The 20,976-nt window shown below is 43.4% G+C and overlaps 1 protein-coding gene across 1 annotated transcript in view; it reads right to left on the bottom strand.

Moving 5' to 3' along the window:
* Positions 1-20,976, bottom strand: part of INTS9 (integrator complex subunit 9) — a 67,495-nt gene that overhangs the window by 2,292 nt on the left and 44,227 nt on the right. The window contains exons 12-15 of the mRNA XM_082480456.1: positions 16,922-17,046; positions 15,545-15,712; positions 2,784-2,882; positions 358-495 (exon numbers count right to left, since the gene is read on the bottom strand). Coding sequence (XP_082336582.1) covers positions 358-495; positions 2,784-2,882; positions 15,545-15,712; positions 16,922-17,046 — 530 coding nt within the window. The remainder of the gene's footprint in view (positions 1-357; positions 496-2,783; positions 2,883-15,544; positions 15,713-16,921; positions 17,047-20,976) is intronic.

The following is a 20,976-nucleotide window of genomic DNA, read 5'->3' as shown; positions in this document are numbered from 1 at the left end:
TACTTTTGAGACCTCCTCCCCACTGTTCAAATTCATTGGAAATCAGCTGATGAGTCCAAAAGTTACATAGGGGAAACTCCCCCACCTGGAGTGAACCCAAACTCTCTGCTTCCGTAGGAAACCAGGAGGACATGACTGACACGAAGCCCCTACATCAGGACATGTCCCCACAGGGAACTATCCCCTCCACACTCAGTGCAGGGACACACATTCCCTGAAGTACTTTGCCAGCTCATTAGCCCCTCTCCGTTTCGAGCCACGCTAAAATTATGTTCCCTCCCTCTGCCAGCAAAGCAGCCCATTTCAGAGATTAGCAGAAATCCGCTTGAACCTCACTTGCCACCAAAGACTTATCACCTTCTCAAGCGTCTGCACGAACTGGTCCACAGGAATGGAGCCGCTCAGCAATGGCTTCAAAGGTTTACACTCCGGCACGTCATCACTCACTCGCTTTCTCTTCTTGCTGGCGGGAGGTTGCGGAGGTTTTGGAGGGAGCTAATGGGTGAGAAGGTGCACAGTAATGCAGTGAATCACATCAGGTTACTATAATTTAGTTGGAATACCAAGTACACGAGATATAGAAACGGAATACTGATTCTGTTTTCTGTGACTAAAGGGGAACATGGCAGCGCTGAAGGGGGGAGCAGTCTTGGGCTCCACTGCAGCTCTGCACACGCAAGCCCCAATTCATAGAAATAAATTAGCAGTTTTACTTCAATCCTCCGTCACCTCAAAATTCCTGTCAAATTCAGTTCTGTTCAGATTTCCGTCATCTTAAAAGGCCCGTCTGACTCGGTTCAAGACTGACGCTTTCGATTTTAGCATTCGGGCACCCTGCAATATTTTCTAGGAACCATGGCTTTAAGAAGTAAATGCCTTGAAAATCACACTCTAAAAGATGCAACAGGTTGGGAATCGGGCAAATTCAGAGCAAGTAACAACGCGGGGAATGAGAAAAGTGGGTAATTAATTTCTCACTGGCCCCAGAAAAGCGAGTCTTTAGGAAGAACTTGAATACAGCCAAGGAGGCGTGAGAGATGCTGCAGTGCCTGAAAAATCACTGGAGCGTGACTTGGGTGCGATGTTGTGCTGTTTCAGGAAGCTGTCGGCCTTGACTCATCCCTCCGCGGGGAGGGGGAGGCAGGGTTAGCGCCGTGTGCTGCTGCGTGTGCGGGCAAGATGTGGGGTTAACTCAGCACTTCAGAAAGACCATTTCGTGGAGAGGAAAGCCAGATTCCTATAAAAAGAACAGTGGGGAAATTATCGTGTAAAATAAGCCCATGTTGTGCCAAGTCAGTCGGGTCGGGGAAGTGTCGGCGCTGGTGTTTCCCAGTGAACTAGCAACTCAGTTCCTGGGAAAAGGGTGCTGGGGAGAATTTCTCCAAAGTTTTGGCAAGACCTTGTGCCGGGGATGCGTCTGCACAACACACAGGGAATTCGCCTGAAGCAACCCCAGCGCCTTGTACACTCCAGGTGACAAACTGGGCTCCTCTCAACTCCGTGTCTTTCCCACCACGTAGCATCATGTCTGAACCTGCTGCTGTGATGTCCCCGTGTTTCGTTCAACAGCCAGGGAAGGGTGTTTTTCATCCTTGGGAGAGAAATCCCGCCTGCTCAGGCTCCAGTTCCACAAGCAGGGATGCACTGGAGTCACGTTACGAAACCCACCTTCTTGCCTTTAGTTAGTGGCCCCACGTGCGCGTGTCATGTTATTTGTGCATGAATCACTCACACGCAGTAGTTTTTGGGGCTTGTCTACACACAGCTTCTGTAACTCCCAGAGGTCCCAGGCTCAGCCAGTACTGACAGATACCGCTGTGCTGGCTTACCTCCATCCATTTATGAGGGCTCTGGCATTTTAAGCCTAGGTCTAAATTTATTTGGCGTCAGGAATCAGAGTAGAGAAGACAGTAAATAAACAACACAAAGGAGAAAGCAGCCTCAGACCAACTGCATTACAATATTTCAACATTTTCAGTGTTGCCTAGTGTTTCTAGGGAACTGACTTGGAAAAAGTAAGATAGCCTGTCTGCTGTGCACTGATATAAATCCTTATCTGACCTTCATGTCCCTGCATTAAAGACATTACCATACTGGGCCTTCTTCCTAAGTGTCCAGCCGAGCCCAGCTCTGCTGCCCAGAGGCAGCATCGTGCAGAGTGTGGCTTCCCTGAGTTCCCTGCAGGCTCCTGCCTCAAAGGAGAAAGGGGATTGGGACATCCACTGCTGAGCAGGTCCACCAGACATCATCTCCTTCTGCAGAGCCAGGAATTCTAATGCCAGGAATTCCAGTGTCAGCCTAAAGGAGGTGGTAGGAAGAGAGCGTACACTCTTACTTTGTACAAGGATGCACAATCCGCTTCTTGGGGAACAGGACAACTTAAGGAAGACAGTCCCCTCACATGTCTCATATTTTAGGCCACCTCCCTCCTCTGACCCTCAGTTCTAAGTCCATGAGAGGCTGACTGATGCTGATACTGGTGCTCGGGTTATGGAAGACAGCAGTATGATTTGTAGCCTCTCTTCAGGAACAATCTCACTTCCCCTTTTATCTTAGCCAGGCACATGGCCAACAAAAAGAGGGTAGAGAGATTTATTTGCATCCCACTCTCTACTCTAAGTGCAATTCCTCACTCGCACATGCCAGGACAAAGCATCTGACAAGGGCTCTGCTCCGGTGGGGAAAGGCTTGTTGGAGGGGTTGCCTCATGAGACCAGCTGGGGTCCCAGATGGCAGGAAACCCAGCGTAAGGATATTTTTCTCCCTTTCCCATTATACTGTACCTGCAGCACATGCTTGTTGTCTTTAGTATGCAACACGGCAGAAACTGTTGCTAAGGAAATACCAGGCTTAATCTCCAAGGGCACCAGCGAATCTGCAAGCTAAAGCAAAAGAAGGATTTTGTTCAGCAAGTGATAATCTCAAAATTTGTATGAATCCAGCTGTGATTTAAATTGGCAGCATGGTATTTTTAAACATAGACTAATGAACTGTAAACACAAACCCACTGATACAATGACAGCGCGCTCCCCTTACCTGCTTGGCTCTCCTTCTTGCTCTTAAAGCTACTGACTTTCATACCATTGTCAGAGCAGTGCCAGGTTTTCAGTAACCAAGGCAAGTCTCACAAAATATATTAAGAGAAACCTTGTTTAAAAAGACATCAACTACTTTATTAGTAATTTTGATTAATAAAACTCACAATGTAATTTGTCATTATTTATTACGTCTGTTACATTGAGGGACAATGAAAAATCAAAGCCAGTTTCCTTGCTGTTCCTTAGTGCTGTGGCATTCTGGCTGCGGAATAGCTGGAAGAAAAGGGTTTGTCCTTAAAAACCCAACGGCTCTGTTGACTGGTTTGAAAATTTTCCTTACACCATCACATAGAAACCCTTACACTGCCTTTTATATAATTATTCTCCAAAAGAAATAAAATTTAGTCTTGGCTCCAACTTTGAATTCAACGGCACAATCCCACGACCCTCAGCACTAAGGGTGTTGGCAGTGAATGTGGAGTGGGCAGTACTGCACCTGCTGAGACTTGCGGAAGTTGGCCAGCTGGGAAGCACCTCTTCCAGCCATCTTTCCAAAGGAACGCTGCAGAAAACAGTGCTCACGAACACAGAAAATTATTCTCTTTTTCCAGGGGAGTTCTACATGACAATACACTGGACACCGGGTGCCCCAGTGTCCTGTCCAGGACTGCAGCCAGGATCTAGTCCTACATAAACAGGTACCTTCACACCGCAGGGGCTAGCAGCCCGAGCAGTTTCCAGGTATCACTCCAGCCAAGCACGCGCCTGTTATTCGCTGTTGACATGAAGGCAAATGTGCTCTGTGTCTGGGGGGAAAAACTGCAGGTGCCTCACAAAACAAAGATGGGTAAGATTGCTCATGCGTTATACCACCGGATGGCAGGACTTTCCAATTGTGAAGACAAGTAATACCTAAAGGGAGAGAATCCACTCGGCTGATTTTCCCAAGAGTTGTACCATCAACCCATGCAGACCATCAACCCATCTCATGTAGAAAGAGCCTCTACAAGATGAGCTTCATCTGAACTCCATTCCCTTTCATCTTCAAACACGTGGCTCCTCCAGTTGGAGCCTTATATTAATAAGAGCTTAACCTCCAGGTAAAGGTGTTCTTTTGAAACTTCAGCCATCTACTGAAGCTCTTCCACGGAGCAGAGCTCTGGGGAACCAGCTATCATCATTGCCCTGCCAGCAAGGTAACACCAGCTCACTTTAGCTCGCCAGGTGCTCCCCTGCCTGAAAAGCAGAAAGAGAAACTAAATGGATTTTAGAAAAGCATGGTAGATTCCCGTTTTGGAGATAGTGCACCTGAGGCAAAGATTAAATTCCTTACCAAAGAGACCATCTAGTGAATTTTCAACAGGATCCAAACCAGGAGAGGGACAGAGCAGAACAACTGAACCCTGCCACTTCTCAAGAAACTTCAGGTACTAATATGGGTCTGCTGTAAATTAGTTATGTAGGTCACTACTCCGTCACTGCAAAACTCTAATACTTGTGACTATAGAAGCAACTGAACTTGACTTCAAAAAGCACTCGCTATTGGCCTAATCCTTTTGCCATCAAAGCACTGAGAAGGCTCTTCCGTTGGCTTCAATGGCAGCAGAGTTCAGCTGCTTCTAATAACTTCTGAAAACATTACCTACCACTGTCAAAGTTGCGGGAACATTTGGAGAGCACCTCCTTGAAATAAAAACGTTGGATATACGTTTGTTTTGGAAAAACACAGACATTTTAAGGCTGCATTGAAATCTCCTAAGTTTTGCACATATTCAGACTTGGTGAATTTTAGAAATCAAAATTTCATGGAGCAATTCAGATTGCTCTCTCTCGGGGACTCTATCCAAGATCTTTAAAGCAGGCAATTTGAATACAGCCTTTACAGTTTGTTGTTGAAGGCTAAGAGAATGAAAATATAATGATAATTATTGCTTCAGATTTCCCCTGGGACCTAAAAATAGTAACACTTTCAGCAGTGTGTTATGCTGCACTTTGCAGTGGTCGAAGGCACTTTCCATTCCCACCACCTTCCAGAGGAAGATCGATACAAAATGGGCTCTAATGAAGAATACATGGCAAAAAGACAAACACCGTGAAGAGAAAGATCCTTAAAAAACAGAAAGCTGCTTAGAATAAAAGTCGTCTTCTGCCACTGAGATACTTTGATATTAACATTTATGCAGGTTTTAACCACACAGCTGGTAAATAGCAATTTTTATTATTAACAGTCAAAAAGACAGTAAGACAGATGTTCATTTTTACTTTCTCTAAGATATTGCTTCATCTCACAGCCCTCTCCGTGTTGCAGCCAATCCTTTTATTATAGAAGTTCACTGACCCAAACCAAAGAGGTCATTTAATCACATCCAGTAATTCACCCACCAAGACCAGACAGCGCTGCTATACTCCTTTTAACTGACCTCCTGCACACACAAATCACAGAGCTCTTCCACAACGCCGGATTAAAGAAACCCTTTTCAGAAAGATAGCAAATCTTGTCTATACTCCAAGCAACAGCAACTCCAGCACTTCTCCTCACAAGCTGTTCCAAACTTTAATTTTCCTTGCAGCTAGGAAACCGTGTCTTATTTCAAGGTTGAATTTGTCCAACTTTCAGTTGCTGGATCTTGTTATGCCTTTGTCTGCAAGATTGAAAAGCCCCCCACTATGCAAGAATAAATGCTTCTTCCTTCCAGTCATTATCACAAGTCTAATGCCACATGCTGGCACCAGGAAAGTCACGAAGGCAGAGACGCACGGCACTGAGCACTAACATGGCATTAATCAGTCCCCTGCCTATGGATGAGCACTCGGACTGCCTTAAGACAAACGTGTGTGTACGTGCACTGTGTATTTCATTTTCTTAAATCCCTCCTGTTAAGGAAAGTTTAAAACAGAGACCAACCGAAAAACAAAGGTCATTGACTCTCAGTAGTCTGAAACTGCAAGTGTTGATGTGAACCTTGTAACAGTTGAGGGAGAGAAGAATCAGCTCGGAAAGTTCTTCTCCCACGATCAGAGCTGCCCACATATGCTCTTAGAGAGTAAAAACATTTTTACCATAAACTGCAGTTGAACCTTTTGCGTGGGATTGCATTTTCCACAACAAAATGAGATCTGACACATACTTTGTGAGCCTGAACACCATTGTTGGCCAAACTATAGTTGTTTATAAAGAAGGACAATGCACACAGGTTAGGTTATTCTGAAGTCTCTGCTAAGGCCTTCATTTGGGACAACTCTCCCTAGGCTGAAGGTTGCGTGCTGTCTTCAGTTACCAGCCACAAACCTCTTGTTGGCAATGAAGAGATGAACAATGACTGAGGATGGGATTTAAAACTCCTATTGTAAAAAAAAAAATAATAATTGAGGCTGAACGGTCAGTGAATAAAATCAGGAAAGGACCAGGAATGTAGCACACATGGTTTTGGTCCTATGGATGATTTTCCCAGGGACAGACATGCATAGCTGGACACCAGCTAGCATTTTAACACCCAAGTTGCAGCTACACTGGCAGTGGTGACTACCAGTGATTTCTCCCCAAGGTTTTGAGACACCTCTCCAAACTTCTCCCTTTTCCCTCTTCCCTTCCAAGTTTTACAAGTGCAACGGTTCTTGGCTTATGCCAGAGAGGGTCCAGGAAGACTGGTCCAGCAGGGAGAGCTGAAGTCTGAATTGGGTGAGGTGAGATGGATCTTCACCCTCCAGGACTGGAGCAAAGGGGAACAAGCAGGAGCACAGCAAAGCTTATCAGTCCTTAAAATCCCCTTAACTTTTAATATCTGAAATTCACTGATGTGTACACCAGATTATAGCATGTGTATTTAGAAAGGGACACAGCTGGGTTTTTACATCAACATTCAATGGGTATTTTCCAGATTTGCCAACTGTGCATAAGTGTATGAGCTCTGCATCAGAGGGAGGAGCCAAAGTTGCAACTCTGGATCAAACCTGAGAAATCAAAGACGTGAAACAGAGCTGCGAAACCACTAGGCAGGGCAGACCCATTATGAACTCAACACATTGCAAGTCCTTAGAAAAAATAAATAAAGAATAAAGTTGCAATATATTCCTTGGGGCAGCGATCAGTTTTGCTCAGTGCTTGTGCAATACATAGCGCTCAGAAATCCTATTAAGGCGTCCATTACTCATGCTACCATACTGCAGTAATTAAATGGAAGGAAAATTTTAAAAAATCATTAAAAGTGGATCACTTGCGACTAACACAACAGCTTTCTTCAATAAGACAACTGCTGAGGGAATTGGAGCAGCCACAGTCTGTGCTTCATGAAGCACTAGCAAGGTACCACGTGGGAAATTACAAACTGTGGGTTTCTACAGCAGTCCTGAGGTGGCGAAAGTGGTGGTTAAAGCAAAGATATCCTCAGACAACTACGGGGCTGTTGCTGCAATTCCTGAAGGATCAGTCTTGAGCCTACTCCCATCCAATTTTTATTAATGACTTCAGTACGGAACAGAGTGTTCGGAAGGTCCCACCGAAGTTTGCAGAGGCACCCTTAATAGAAAGAAAGATCAGGCTATCACAGAGGAAGAGGTAGATGACCTCAAGAACTGGAGTGAGAAAAACAAGATCACAGAATTATCAGAGTTGGAAGGGACCTCTAGAGATCATCTAGTCCAACTCTCCTGCTAAAGCAGGATTGCCTAGAGCACATTTCTCAGGACTGCATCCAGGCGGGTCTTGAAAATCTCCAGGGAAGGGGACTCCACAACCTCCCTGGGCAGCCTGTTCCAGTGCTCTGTCACCCGAACCGTAAAGAACTGTTTCCGTGTATTTGAACGGAACTTCCTGTGTTCTAACTTGTGCCCATAAGATGAAATTCAATAGCATGAAATGCAAGGCCAGGGACTGGGCTAACACTGAGAATTGCTGCTGTGAGCTGGCAGCTGCTGGAAATGACAGAGGTGAAGGGTCCAGGTTTATTAGTCCATCCCATGAGAACTGAGAGTCACAAATGCGACACGGCCATGAGAAAGCTAAATGCAACTCCAGAAAATATCAGGTAATTCTAGCAGAGATGAGCTACTGCTATTATATTGGGCCAAGCAAGATCTCATCTGAACTACTTGTAAATTGTGGGTAATTTAAGTTCAAGTAAGATATACTGAAGGGCAGATTAGGGCAGGAGAAGCTGTCTTGTAAGACGAAACTAAATACCTTGGCTTGTTTAGCCTTGCAAAAAGAAAGCCAAAAGGAGAATTTGATTATTCTACATAAACACCACAGGGAAAATACCAACAAAAGGGAAAATCTATTTATGTTAAAACATGATGTTAAGAATATGTATGTGCAGACCAGTCAAGAATACGCATAGGCTGGAAATCAGGATGTTCCTGGCCATCAGAGACTGTGGGGGTTTGCACAGCATTCTAGTGGGAACAGCAGGGGCAAAAGTCTTCACAATTTAAAGCTGGTGCCTTACTTTTTATGAGGCACATTATAAACACTATTACTAACTGCAGCTGGGTTCTGGCCATGTAACCCATGAGGGCACTTCCATTTCTAGGAGGAAATGATTGCTTACAGCCTTGGAGCTTGTCAGGTATGAAGAGATTCCCACCCAGGTCCTAGTCCCTAAAAAGGATGCAATTTGTATGCATCAGAAAAATATCTTCTCCCAATTATTAGAGAAGCCCAAAGATTTTAAAAATTGCCTGCCTTCAGAGGGGGTGTACCAGGTCCTATTGATCACAACGTTTTTTACAATAAGCAGTCCTCAGCAAAATCTGAACTGAGAACAACCTGCCTCATCCTCCGTCCCTCCATTCACCTTGCTACTCACACACATCAAATCCAGTTTCTGGATGAAGAAAAGCATCTTCCCAGTGTACCTTTAATAGAAAAAGAGTGCCCAAATATTCCACCTGCTTGAAAGCTGTGCAATAGCCCTTTCACAAGCAGGGACAACCTCTGCAGTCAGTTTTGTAAACAGAAGAAAAAATACGAGCTTCATCCTGTCATTTATATTTGGATGGTGATATTAGGAAAGGAAGACAATTTACCTCCCTGCCTCTTCTCAGCCCTTCACTATTTAAGTACCAGGAGCTCTGTTGTCGAGTCACTTGAAACCAGACACAGAACTGCACAAGAGATTACAGTGCGGGCAGAAATCTCAAACAGATTCAGCCTCGGCTTTATACCATCTGCTAAATCAGGCCGAGTCGGAGTGCGGGAAGGCTGCAAGTATCAGATCCTGCAGAGGAAACAAAAAGATATGTGGTCAAACACACGCACTGAAGGGGAAAGGTCCAAAGATTTAAATATGCCTGTGGAGTAAGCATTCATGACCAGCAAGCATATTAAACAAGGCACAAGCGTGCTCCAGGCCATTTGTGCAGGAGAATGGAAATTGGGGAATCTTTCTAATGAGACTTAAAGGAACAAGGGCATTTCCAACAGAGAAGAACAAACATCCTAGAACTAAAGGCATGTATGTAATCATTAGTGGGTGACCTGAGTCACATCTTGTTGGGGTTTCAGCCTCAGATTTTACAGAATCCAACTGTTTTAAATGGGATGATTAAGTTGCTAAACTAACCCCAACTTAATAGATCTTTCAGTCTCTGTGGGTCTGCTGCAATTCTCTCTGGAGTGGATTTTAAAGTCTCATTAACCTCAGTGGATGAAGAATCATGCCATAAATACCTAAAGTTTTTGATACTATCGCTTGAAATGCTGACATCTTAGCTTTTACACTGCCATAGAGCCAACATCTAGTGGAGAAATAAAACAAGGTGAAGGGGTAATTCTGCAGTTTTGAGCGAGGAAACGAACCCTGTCTTTTCCATGTACATATTCCATCTTCAACTAATGGACCAGGGCTCCGGATCAACATGACAACCTTGCCCCCAAAGCCTGGCAATCAAAACAGAAAGATATGTACTGACCGACCAACAGGAAATAATCCTGGGTGGGATTATAAGAAGTAGTCTCAGAACTAAAGCTAACCACTGGCTTTTTGCCAATCCTGTGCCAAGAGACAGTTTTAAGGAGGTATTTAAGAAGTGTAATGAAGTAGATTTATGGCTGTTTAATGAAGCTCTTCCCCAGTATGCTGAATAGCCTGGGAGCAGGCAGGAAACCGTTATTTGAGGAACTTACAAGAGGACGGTGGAAGCCAGAACCAGCAGAAGCAGAAATCAGCCTCAAACTTGAATGAAAAATGAGAGGTATGGGAAGCAAGGACGTGAAGTATCTTCAAAGTAAAAGCAAGCAGCTTACAGATGCAAAAGATGAGTCATTTGAAAGACACGAAAAGGGCATCAATCAATATATTCAAAATATAGTAACCAGTTTATGGGTCAGAATGTCAAGTCAGAATGTGATGTTGTTGAAGCTGATTGGGAAAAGAAAGGTGAGTGCCTTGCTAGAAAAGAGCGTTATCGTACAGCCAGCTATCCAAAATGAAGGAGAAACAAACCTAGATATCAATGTGGGCCTGCAAAGGCAGGCTGGGAGCAGAAAAGCAGATCCAAGTTTTGTCAATCTAAGTAGGACAATCTGTGGACAAGACCAACCAGAGAAAAGGTGCAGCAAAAAAAAAACCCAAAAGCAAAGGAAATGAGGGATAACATATTCAAAGCCCACAAAAGACAGGAGGAGGGAGGAAAATTCTCTGCAGAAGCAATGGGAGGCTGAACGGCCAGGAAAGAAGAGTGAGGGAGTGAAGCAGGAGACTTTTTTAAGAAAGGAACAGCTGATTGCATTGAACAGCGATGACGTAAATCAGGAAGACAGCAGACTACAGCAGTTCTGGCTTTGTCTAAGAAAAGGTTGGTAAACACTGGGAGAAGAGTAGTTTTGGTGGAATGTCAAAAAGCGAAGTCAAACTGGGAGAGGGCTTGTGCTAGAACGAGGGAGGACTCCAGGCAATTTTACAGATGGTGGATTCAGTGAGCTGGGAGCTGAAGGGAGGAATGATAGGTGCAGAAGCACACAAAACGGTTATATTTCATTTACTCTATGGTAAGTGAGGCTACGGCATCTTTATACAAGGGCAATAGTCAGGGGAAAAGGAATGGAGAGGTCAGGAGATTGGATAATGTGGGGTCACCAAACTAAGTCGAGGGTTAGAAGAAAAACAGAAATCAAACTCTTTAATCCCTGAAAAATGAAAGGAAGTTGGAGAGGTAAGATGAAAGCCATGTTTTGCCTTTTTTTTCTCTCAAAAAGGAATTGGCAAGATCCTACGTGGAAAGAGAAGTCAAAATAAGAAAAGGGGAGGGTGGAGTGAAAGCTACATAATTATAACGGGCTGCCAAATGGCTGTTTTCCTAATTCTTCTCTGCAATAATTCCTTATAATTTCACTTCATGTTGGGCTGTGCATTGCACATTCACTCTCTTCTGTACTGGCCTGTGTCCTGAAGAACTTGCAAATAGAGTATTTTAAAAACACAGAGCCCTCATCGAAAATCAGTCTGCTGCTGAAATCAAGTGATCCGCACCATTGTGCAGCTGTAATTAAACTGGAGGCACATTATTTGCTCAAACACTACTGTTTAATTTATCTGTTTGCTCCAGAAGGTGTTTTCCATTTTCCCATCGTTCTCCTGTGAATAGACAATGCCTAACCAATTTCCAGGAAGCAGTCTTTTTTTTTATTATTTTTTAAAGTGAAAGGCAGATGCCGAGAAGAACAAATTAGTTAAAGTGTAAAGGTTTCCACAATACCTCTGAGAGCCATTCCAGCCTGGTGCCTTGGGACTGTTAAAGACTCTCTCCAAACAAAGGCTGCTCTGAGTGCAAATCTCATTAACATACAACAGTCCTGCTTGACCTGACTTTGCTCTTCGGTGAAGTGATTGAAACGTAGACAAGCTCCAGCAGTATCAGTAAATTTATGTTAGTCTGACAGGCCAGAATCTGAACCACTGAAACAGTTTTGGAAAGGAAATTTCACACTACCGTACCATCAGTCTGTATTGACTGAAACCATGCAGAGCCAACTGTGTGGTTTTCAAAAGCTTTAAGAATCCAGACAGACGTTTGAGCACATGTCCATTTCTGAGAAAGGGCTGTGGATGTTAGGAGGGGGCCCCAATCAGGACCTCATTGAAGCAGACATTCTTTTAGGAGACTTTTAGCTGTACTTTAGACACAAGTCCTAGCCCTGGAGCAGATCTACCAATTACTTTTTTTTCCCAGGGTGGATTTCATCATTCCATGTTTGGCTAACACGGTTTTGACAAATAACAAGCCTTCGCAAGGTTCACTAGGAGCTATAAAATACCCTTTCCAGTTGCCACTTGAGCCTTCACAGAACCCCAGAGCCGGTTGTAGCCAACGTGAAACAAATGCCCTTTCCTCGCAGTATAGAAATTCCTATATATTCAGGCACCATTAAAGGTAAGTGAGGCTACTGTTTCCTGGATGAAACTACTGAAAAGGGGACATTAAGCAGCAAATGCTTCCCACCAGGGAGCCTACTCTATCGTATTTGCAATCCTGTCTTGCACAACCCACCCAGCAGAAGGGGAAGTTATGGCCATATTTTGCCACCCTCTGTAAACCCTGCCTGAAACCACCAGGCCATCTGCATCAGCCTCCCAAAACCAACATCCTAATGATCCCTCCGCACAATGGGACAGGCAGACAGGGCTCTTCTGCTGGCAGGGGGAATGAGGCAAGCCACGCAGACAGCACATAAAATTACTAGGGAGGTAAGGTGCTTAGTTAGGGGGTTAGCATCAAAGGAAACACAGGCCGCAGAAAAAGACACTCTTTTCCTCCTTCTCCCATTTATTTGAAAGCCAAACAATGATCCTTTGGGATTGACTGTTGTGACTGGTTACACAGAGTAGGAGTCATTACACAGTTAAGCTTCTCAGCAGTTATCAGGTAGGCTGCTAAGACTCAAAGACCAAAGTCACAGAGGGTGGGAGAAAATGTAGCGTCCCTCCCATGCCTTATCACCACTCTGCAGGTCAAGCTGGAAGCAAAACCACAGTGATGTGATGAAGACGTACTGAAATATTGTCCTGGGGAGACAGTCTGTGATCACTACAAAGCTGGCATTGCTACTCCTCTAGCAGGTTCCCTTAAAAAGAATGAGCAAGATCTCTTTTTGAGGATGATTTGCATATCTCAGTGCTGGGGAATGGCATCCTATTAACAGCCCTGAATCACAGCCTTGCTCTCAGAGGCAAGCACACACCCCTGACCCGTCTAACTCTCTAAGAACCCCCCGGGGCAAGCAAGCACTGCCTCCCTGACACCAGCAGGGACAGACAACAGCTTTCCTGAGAATCTCAGAGATCATCTGGTCTACCTAATTTTTGTATCATATTAAAAAGACTTTTCGGGAACGTCATTCTGTACCAAGGAGCTTTTTGCAATAAATTGGTAAGCGCAGCTTTGGAAACAGGGATGATACCTGGACATGGAAAATCACACGAGATGTTTCAACTCCCTGAGCACAGACAGCTTTAAAATTAGGACTCCTGTATGAATATAATTTGATATTATTTGTTAGAGGAAAATAAAGGGCCATTTCTGTCAGCATTCCCGTCTGTGAAGCTTTCTGCTCGAACTCTCCAAGTTAAGTGAACGCAATAGAAACCAGTTCTCATTTTCTGCATGCTTCTTTGATATCCATTCCCCGGTTGTCTACAGTGCACCCTCCCTCCAACATCCCAGCAGTTTGGGGAAGTGCTCTGATTTCTAAGCACTGTTTTAACCTAGCGGTATAGGAACAATCCCTTCGCTTCAGTGACAGACAACACCTAAAAACCACTGGAGAGCTGGGTTTGAGAAATGGAGAGCATTTTCACATTAGTGGCTGCCAATGAGACTGAATCCACACGGCCTCTTGAGCCTCAAGTGTAAGGGATCTTGCTGCCAACAGCCAAGCTAACAAGAGAAACACTGACTTGGTTTCTGATGCCGTCTAGCCCCGTGAGCACGGCACTGCTTTCGGACTAATAAGCTCTGCCAGAGAACTCTGCGGTCCTCGGTGTCCTTTCCAATGTGAGCTGTATTTTGTGTTTTAGACTTTTGCCGATCATACAGGAAGACGCTGACAGAGCAAGAAACTGAACCTGTGACTCCCATGGACCAGCCTAGCTTTTAGACAACCCTCCCCCTGGACAGGAACTTCAAAGTGCCTGAGGGTTGGTGAGTATCTGTGCTAATTTGCATCCTGTTTGCAGGGAAAGCTGGTATCTGCCCTCTTCATGGGGCTGACACAAGGGATAGGCTCACTTACATGCTCACAAGTTTAGGGGGAAAAACCCAAAGCTTCAGTGGAATAATAGGTAAGCCACGTGCTGGCTCCCTGCCCTCAGAATGTAAGATTTGTTTTGGTCATGCTGGTGAATGGAAGCCACGTTTTACTAGTCTTATGTTTAATAGGATCCAATAAATATGGAAATTTCCAAAATAAATATACATGCCATGATGGAGTTGCATCCAAGTATATTTTCTAATTAAAAAATCCCTCTTTGACTCTGGCAGACCTCTAACCAGTGGGCTGGGCTGGCTCCTAACAGAACTGATGCACAAAGCAGTTACAGGCAAAATGGTAGAAATGGGTGTTGCAGACCGGCTGAGGGATTTTGTTACATGGGTACCAGTTCTGTACTTCATGTTTGGCTTAACTAAGGGTACTTCCTCCCTCCACTCTCTGATGAGAAGTAGACTCACATATTCAACGGTTTCCAAAGGGCAGGAATGCCTGCTTATAAAAAGCCACTGTCACCTTTGATCCAAGGACACATTTGTGCTGATTGGATTGTCAAAAAAATTTTTAAGATCATGTCTGTTAGAATATGGGTCACCCTTTGTATTATGGGTACATTTATATTTATTTATGGGGTTAATAAATTATTAATAGATGTTGCGGGCATAAGTAGCCCACATTATAGATGGCTACAAGCAAACCATTAACCTGCTGGACTTCAGCAGTCTGTAGGAATTAACCTTTTATTGGAACTGTTGGAATACAAATGAGCGATTTCACTATTGTGCCTTTAACATACGACTGAATACTGCTCCTCAAGGGAAAGGACATTTCTCAGGGAGGTACAGCTAGGGGAGGAGAAAGACAACTTCTGGCTACTCACTCCCAGATTCTTTGGATCCTTTCCATGGCCCTGGGCCACTAATTCAACCTGCAGTGCCTCAACTTACTCATATTTAAACAGAAGGTGACTGGCTTGCCTCACTGGTGGCTAGCAGAGATTGCCCTTTGGTCTGTGTTTTGAGATGTGATATATCCTTGCAAAGGACAATTAACATGAACATATTTTTTGCTTGTCCACACTGTTTTGTTTTTTTTAATTCCCATTAGTTTGCATACTGAAATTCTCTCTCAGAAATGCTTCTTTCTTGGCCCTTCATTTGATAGAAAGTGCTTTACATGATCATAGTCAACAGGCAATCACAGCCACAAGATATCTTTAGTCAAAGGGACTACTGAAGCAGTAGCTTGAATTTGGCTGTATGAGCAAGAAGCCACCACCTTTTTCCCCACTTTTGTTACTCACTTCTGGCATGATTTCGATCTTCTCATAGCGCCGCTTGTACGGAAGAGTGAGCACCTCTGCTCTGCGGTAGGACATTGGTGGCGGCTGGCAGTCTATCATCAGATCTGTGCGATGAGACTGGGTGGGTGGTGGCTGAGTGTACTGCTCCGGGCAAACGACGTGGAGAGGCTGGAAAAGAAGAGCGTGGTGACTTACAAAAATATTGGGTTGATTCTGTGAACTGCCCTACAACAGTAATCATTGCCATGAGGGGGAATGCAGACAGCTTGTTCTTCCAAATCCTTGTCATCTAAATTGGAAGCAAATGCCAGTAGTGGTGGAGACCATCGCAAAATGGCACGGAATGAAGCAGATGTATCACTATGCAGGGCTGCAGAAACATTACCGCTATAAGCAACTCTGAGTTTTCATGACCTGTCAGCAATACATTAACAAAGCACAAACAGGCTGGTTGTCACAAGGATCACTGCAGGATTTAAGGAAGCCAATGGACAAGATTGTGTTTCTGCAAACTGTTTTGGAAACAGCATTATGCTTCAGTAGTAACATGGAGGAAGATGCTTGTCCAAAAAACAGGCAGTGGCAATTGCTATCAGTTGTGCAGTGACAAGCCAGGTCACAGAACAATGAGAAAACATTGTTAAGAGGTTTGGAAGAATATGTATTTTTGTGTTCAGCAAGTTGAAGATAGAACAAAGGGAAAAGCTCAGCCAGGAAAAAAAAAAAAAAGAGGTATTATTTTAATTATGTCATGAGTCAGAAAGCAAATTTCAGTAAATATAAATTGGATGGAGAGGGAGAGGCCACTAAAGCCAAAAAGAGTCAAGAGGGGAAACCAGGGACTCCATGAACGCTCTGGCCATCTTCCTAGACAGAAGAAGTCTGGATTTTGCAAATGGACTAAAGAAAGCAGTGGATTTGAAAGAAATGTGAGAGCGACCAGGACCAAAGCAAGTATCAACTGCAGGACAAAAAGCAGAGGAGATGGTTAAAGCTGAGGACGCTGCGGACACTCAGCACTTGGTACCCTTTACATTAACATGGTATTAGACACATCCAGGCTTATTTATGCAAACAGGAAAAAGTGATTATGACTAGAGATACCTAAAAACGACGAAAGGATTGTACACGCCATTTGCTCTGTGCTTAAACTTTTAAGACTCTTCCAGTCACTCTGTGCAGAGACTGGCAGTCATTCCATATTCATTTTGGAGCAGGATGATAGAGGAGAGCTCAATGCTGTGTGCTCTTTCGTGGAAAAAAGGATTTCGGTATTGTCTTGACTTTGCTATTGTTTAATGTAACAGTTGTTCACAATCGACCAATTTATTTCAGATGCGTGAAGAAACACAAGAAAAGGCAACAGAAATTCATTACCTGGACTTCTTTGAGTAATTTCGACACCTGAATAAAATTCAGTCTTGTGTCAATGGGACAGTAAACACATTTCATCGCCAAAGGCTGGTAAGGAGCCAGGGCATCCAGGTAAGAGAAATCTGGTTCTGAAAAGGGAAATGTTGAAAACACTGAATGCCTATTAAGAACCAAGATGGCCCAATTCCTCTCTGATTCCATGTTCTAGTCTAGACAAGCTGTTGTTCAGCAATGTTAATTCTGGTATAGATTCCTCTTCCCTTCTTCCTTCCCCGACCCGTTATTTTCAGTTAATTTGATGAAAATTATGCCCACAATTAGCCTTACCTTAATCAAGCAACAGAGCAATACTATTTCATTTGAACACATTATTGCATGATTTTTATAACAAATTTAATCAAGACAAAAACATAATCCCTTACTTTTAATCAGGTCCTGTTAAAGGCAAGACGTATAAACTTTTGCTATCATAAGGTAACCCAAATGCCAGCTGGTTTTTCCCTATGACAACCACGCAGCATAAAGATTGTATCTTGATAAACCCGTACCAATACCCTCTGCTACAGATACACTACCTCCCAACTCCCCTTTTCCCTTACTATATATATATATGTGTGTGTGTGCGTGTGTTTAAATCTACGTGCCAGGTTTAGACTGGTGGGTCTAAATTTTAATATAACCCAAGAGGACCTGTAGGGAGCCCTCCCATTGCAGGGACAGGCAATTGGGCTTTTTACAGTTATGCCAGCAGAGCAGCTCCAGTTCAGCCCAGCATGAACCGAAGGCTGCTCGTGGTAGGGGCTATCCAGAAGGAGACGGGCTGTGATAACTTTATTAGCTGGTATTTTTATTAGACTTAGCAAGTCTCAACTTCCCTTTGTACTCTTATTATTGACTTTTAAAAATCAGATCAGAGGTTCGCCAAGGAAAAGTCATGCACTGAATGGGCTTTTACTCACACAGAGTGTAATACAACATTGAGACTACTACAGAAAAATACTATTTTTTTTGTGAATGAAAAACGTAGGTCTCATAGGTGACACAGTGTAGGATACATGTAGCCACTTAATTCTGGAGGCCACCAACTAATGATGTGGCAAAGCTGATGCCATCACTATCTACCTGATAATTGTGGGATAGACTGCGAAAAGAGAATGCTAGAAAAAGAAAAACTGGTATTAGTTTGGTAAGTACAGAATGTGAAGAAGAGAATGGGATGCGTGAAAGACTTATCTGCTAGACTGCTGTGAACCACAGGGCCTCAAAGGACAACCTGCAAGTGAAGTGCAGTTGCAAACCACCAAGCCTTGCTGGAAAACAGTATGAGGTATTTCTTTGGTATCTGCTCAGGCTGTGTAAAAGGATGAAGGTAAATGAAACTTAAATACAGAGAATTCAGTCTAGATTTAGACAGCCATCTTCTATGTTTTTACATCACCCTGAGGAGAGCACTGGCTGGATTTCTCATGTAGACACCACGAAAAAATGTCCTTTAAAACTTGACCACAGGAAGTTCAGCATCCAGCATGGTCCCCGACATTCAATATTGGACCTCATTCTACTGATAAAGACAAGTTAATTGCTAGCCTAAAAATCCGCCGCTGGCTAAGTACCAGTGATCATGATGTGGTTATATTTACCCTGTGAGAACAGAATATAGCATCAGCCAATGATACATATGTTTGGAACTGACAAAGGGATAATTTTCCCAAGTTCAAAGCAATTGTCAGAATAACTGCCTGGGAACGTCAAAGGGAGAAATATTAACCAAAAGTGATAGTTGTACAAGAACATCTTACTAGATGTCCAAACAGCCATGAATCCACAAATGTGAAATAAAAATTATACTGGGCAAAAAGCCATGCTAGTTAAAAGCAGATGTGTTAGTGGCAATGAAACAAAGCCTCAAAATATCAATGTGAAAAATGGGAGTTAATGGCAGTTAAATTTAATGGCAATGAATAGAAGTTTAACAATAAGAATACTGAGAAGGTAGCTAGTTGAAAAATGATCAGTGGTCAATTAGGGTTAAATCAGAAGACATTTTAAAACTCATCGGAGAAAACCTGAAAACTTAAGCCAGGCACACGTCCTCTGCTAGAATGTACAATGAAATTGAAAATAGTAAGATTAAAAAGTTATCATAAGTGAGCTTTTCCATCCCATCTGGTGGTGTGAATGATGCAGAGGTTTGGCTGCTTGTATCTGAGAATGCCATGAGGCAGCCCCTTTTCAGACCAAGTACTTTTGAATCAGTAGGCTCAGGTAATGAGTAACCTGGTCTCATGGGAAGCGTCCTTCCCCATGGCAGGGGGTTGGAACTAGATGATCTTTAAGGTCTCTTCCAACCCAAACCATTCTATGAGTCTATATGACAACATACAGACGTGGATTTTTTGATCTAAGAACCCAAAATGGCATCCAGCCTATAGTCTCCCTGAACAACTAGTAAGAATGTAAGAGGCTAGGAAAAGTGGGAAATTCTGATGAAGGAATTCTAACACAGGACTTGGAAGATTTAGAACATGTGAAAAACAACTCGAGCAAGTCTCATAGTGAACTCATGTGACACACAGGAATAACTGTTTTGAAACTACCAAAAAACCAGAAGTCACCTGTCTGATGAAGACAGTGCCTGTCAAGGACACATATCGACTTTTTCTGACAGAATCACAGGTCTTTATCTTTTCCCCCGAGACATCTGATTTACTACTGCGTGACACTGAGTTATAAAATCTTCCACTGTACAGCACTAATGTGGCATACATGAGCTGTTTCTAAGATCTCCTAGGGAGTTAGTTTTTAAAGCATTGTTGTTATTGGAGAGAGAGCAAGAAGCAGACTTCTTTCTACTGTGTTTTCTTCTATAATTTCTTTGTGGCTTAGTGGTATTCAATATTTTTAATCAATAATCTATTCAATACTGCTTCAGTGGTAACATTTGCAGATGACACAAGCAGCAGAGCAGCACTACAGCCCCCTCGCAGCCGGTGTCCTGTCTATTGGCTGCAGCTGCTGTTTTAGTCCTTATCCTCTTGAAGTTGTTTTTTACATTACAAACTGGAAAGGTGGAGACTACCTAGCTCCTGTGGACTGAACAAGCAGTGTCATCATTAACAATACTGCATGGCCTGTATTTTAAAGGTCCTAACGACTAGAAACTAGGAGTCTTTCACAGGAAAAGCTAGAACATGATCTGCTATCACATACTGCTTCAACGGACCAAATTTCTTTTATAACTACAGGGGATCTTATCGTAAAACAGGAGAAGCTAAATAATTAAATCATAAAAATCCTGGGCATCACTGGAGGTGTTTCAGATTTCTACTGGAGTTACTAAGAACAGAAGAATTTAATCTGCTAGGAATTTCTGTAGACAAAAATGTCTTTGTTCCAGCTGAGACAGTCATAAAGAAGCAGGAACACCCTGCCAAGTGGATATGCCTACAGAGACAGAGTCCAAAGACTACGGATACACGAATTTAGGAAGCAAATCACCACAAGCACCTTTGGAATCGCTGTGCACTCCAAGGTCATCACAACCAAAGCAGATCTCAATTGGAGTTTCATTTCAAGTGTAAACTGGGAATGAATCTCAAAGATCATGACCTAATCCATCCACAGGTTGTTACGACCGCCATTCGGATGCTTTAACAACTTGCCAAGGCCATGCTCTAATAGAAGACTGCTCTATTTCCTCACTTCACAGAAGGACTACATACTAATACCGAAAGGTCAATCACCCCTCCCTACAGGAAGGCACAGAATAAGAGTTCTTGCCATTAAAGGCCAGTTTCTGACAACTCGCTGATGGTGCGTAGCACATGATTAATGCCACTGACTTCCTCTGCACAACCCAGCAGAGGGTATACACACTCTGGTTTTAATTGAAGTCCCAACCGGAGTAGTAGTTATTCACTATTTCCAAGATAATGCGTTTCTATATTGCAATTTTACCAATTACTGTAATTAGGGCATACCTCCTGAAAGAACCTCAAAGGTCAGGAGTGATGGGTACTGTAACAGCTATGACGTCAGTGCTGTGGTACCATGCACCG

This window comes from Vanellus vanellus (assembly GCF_965231255.1).
Source record: "Vanellus vanellus genome assembly, chromosome: 3".
Classification (NCBI taxonomy): domain Eukaryota; kingdom Metazoa; phylum Chordata; class Aves; order Charadriiformes; family Charadriidae; genus Vanellus; species Vanellus vanellus.
This window is presented reverse-complemented; position numbering and strand designations above follow the sequence as displayed.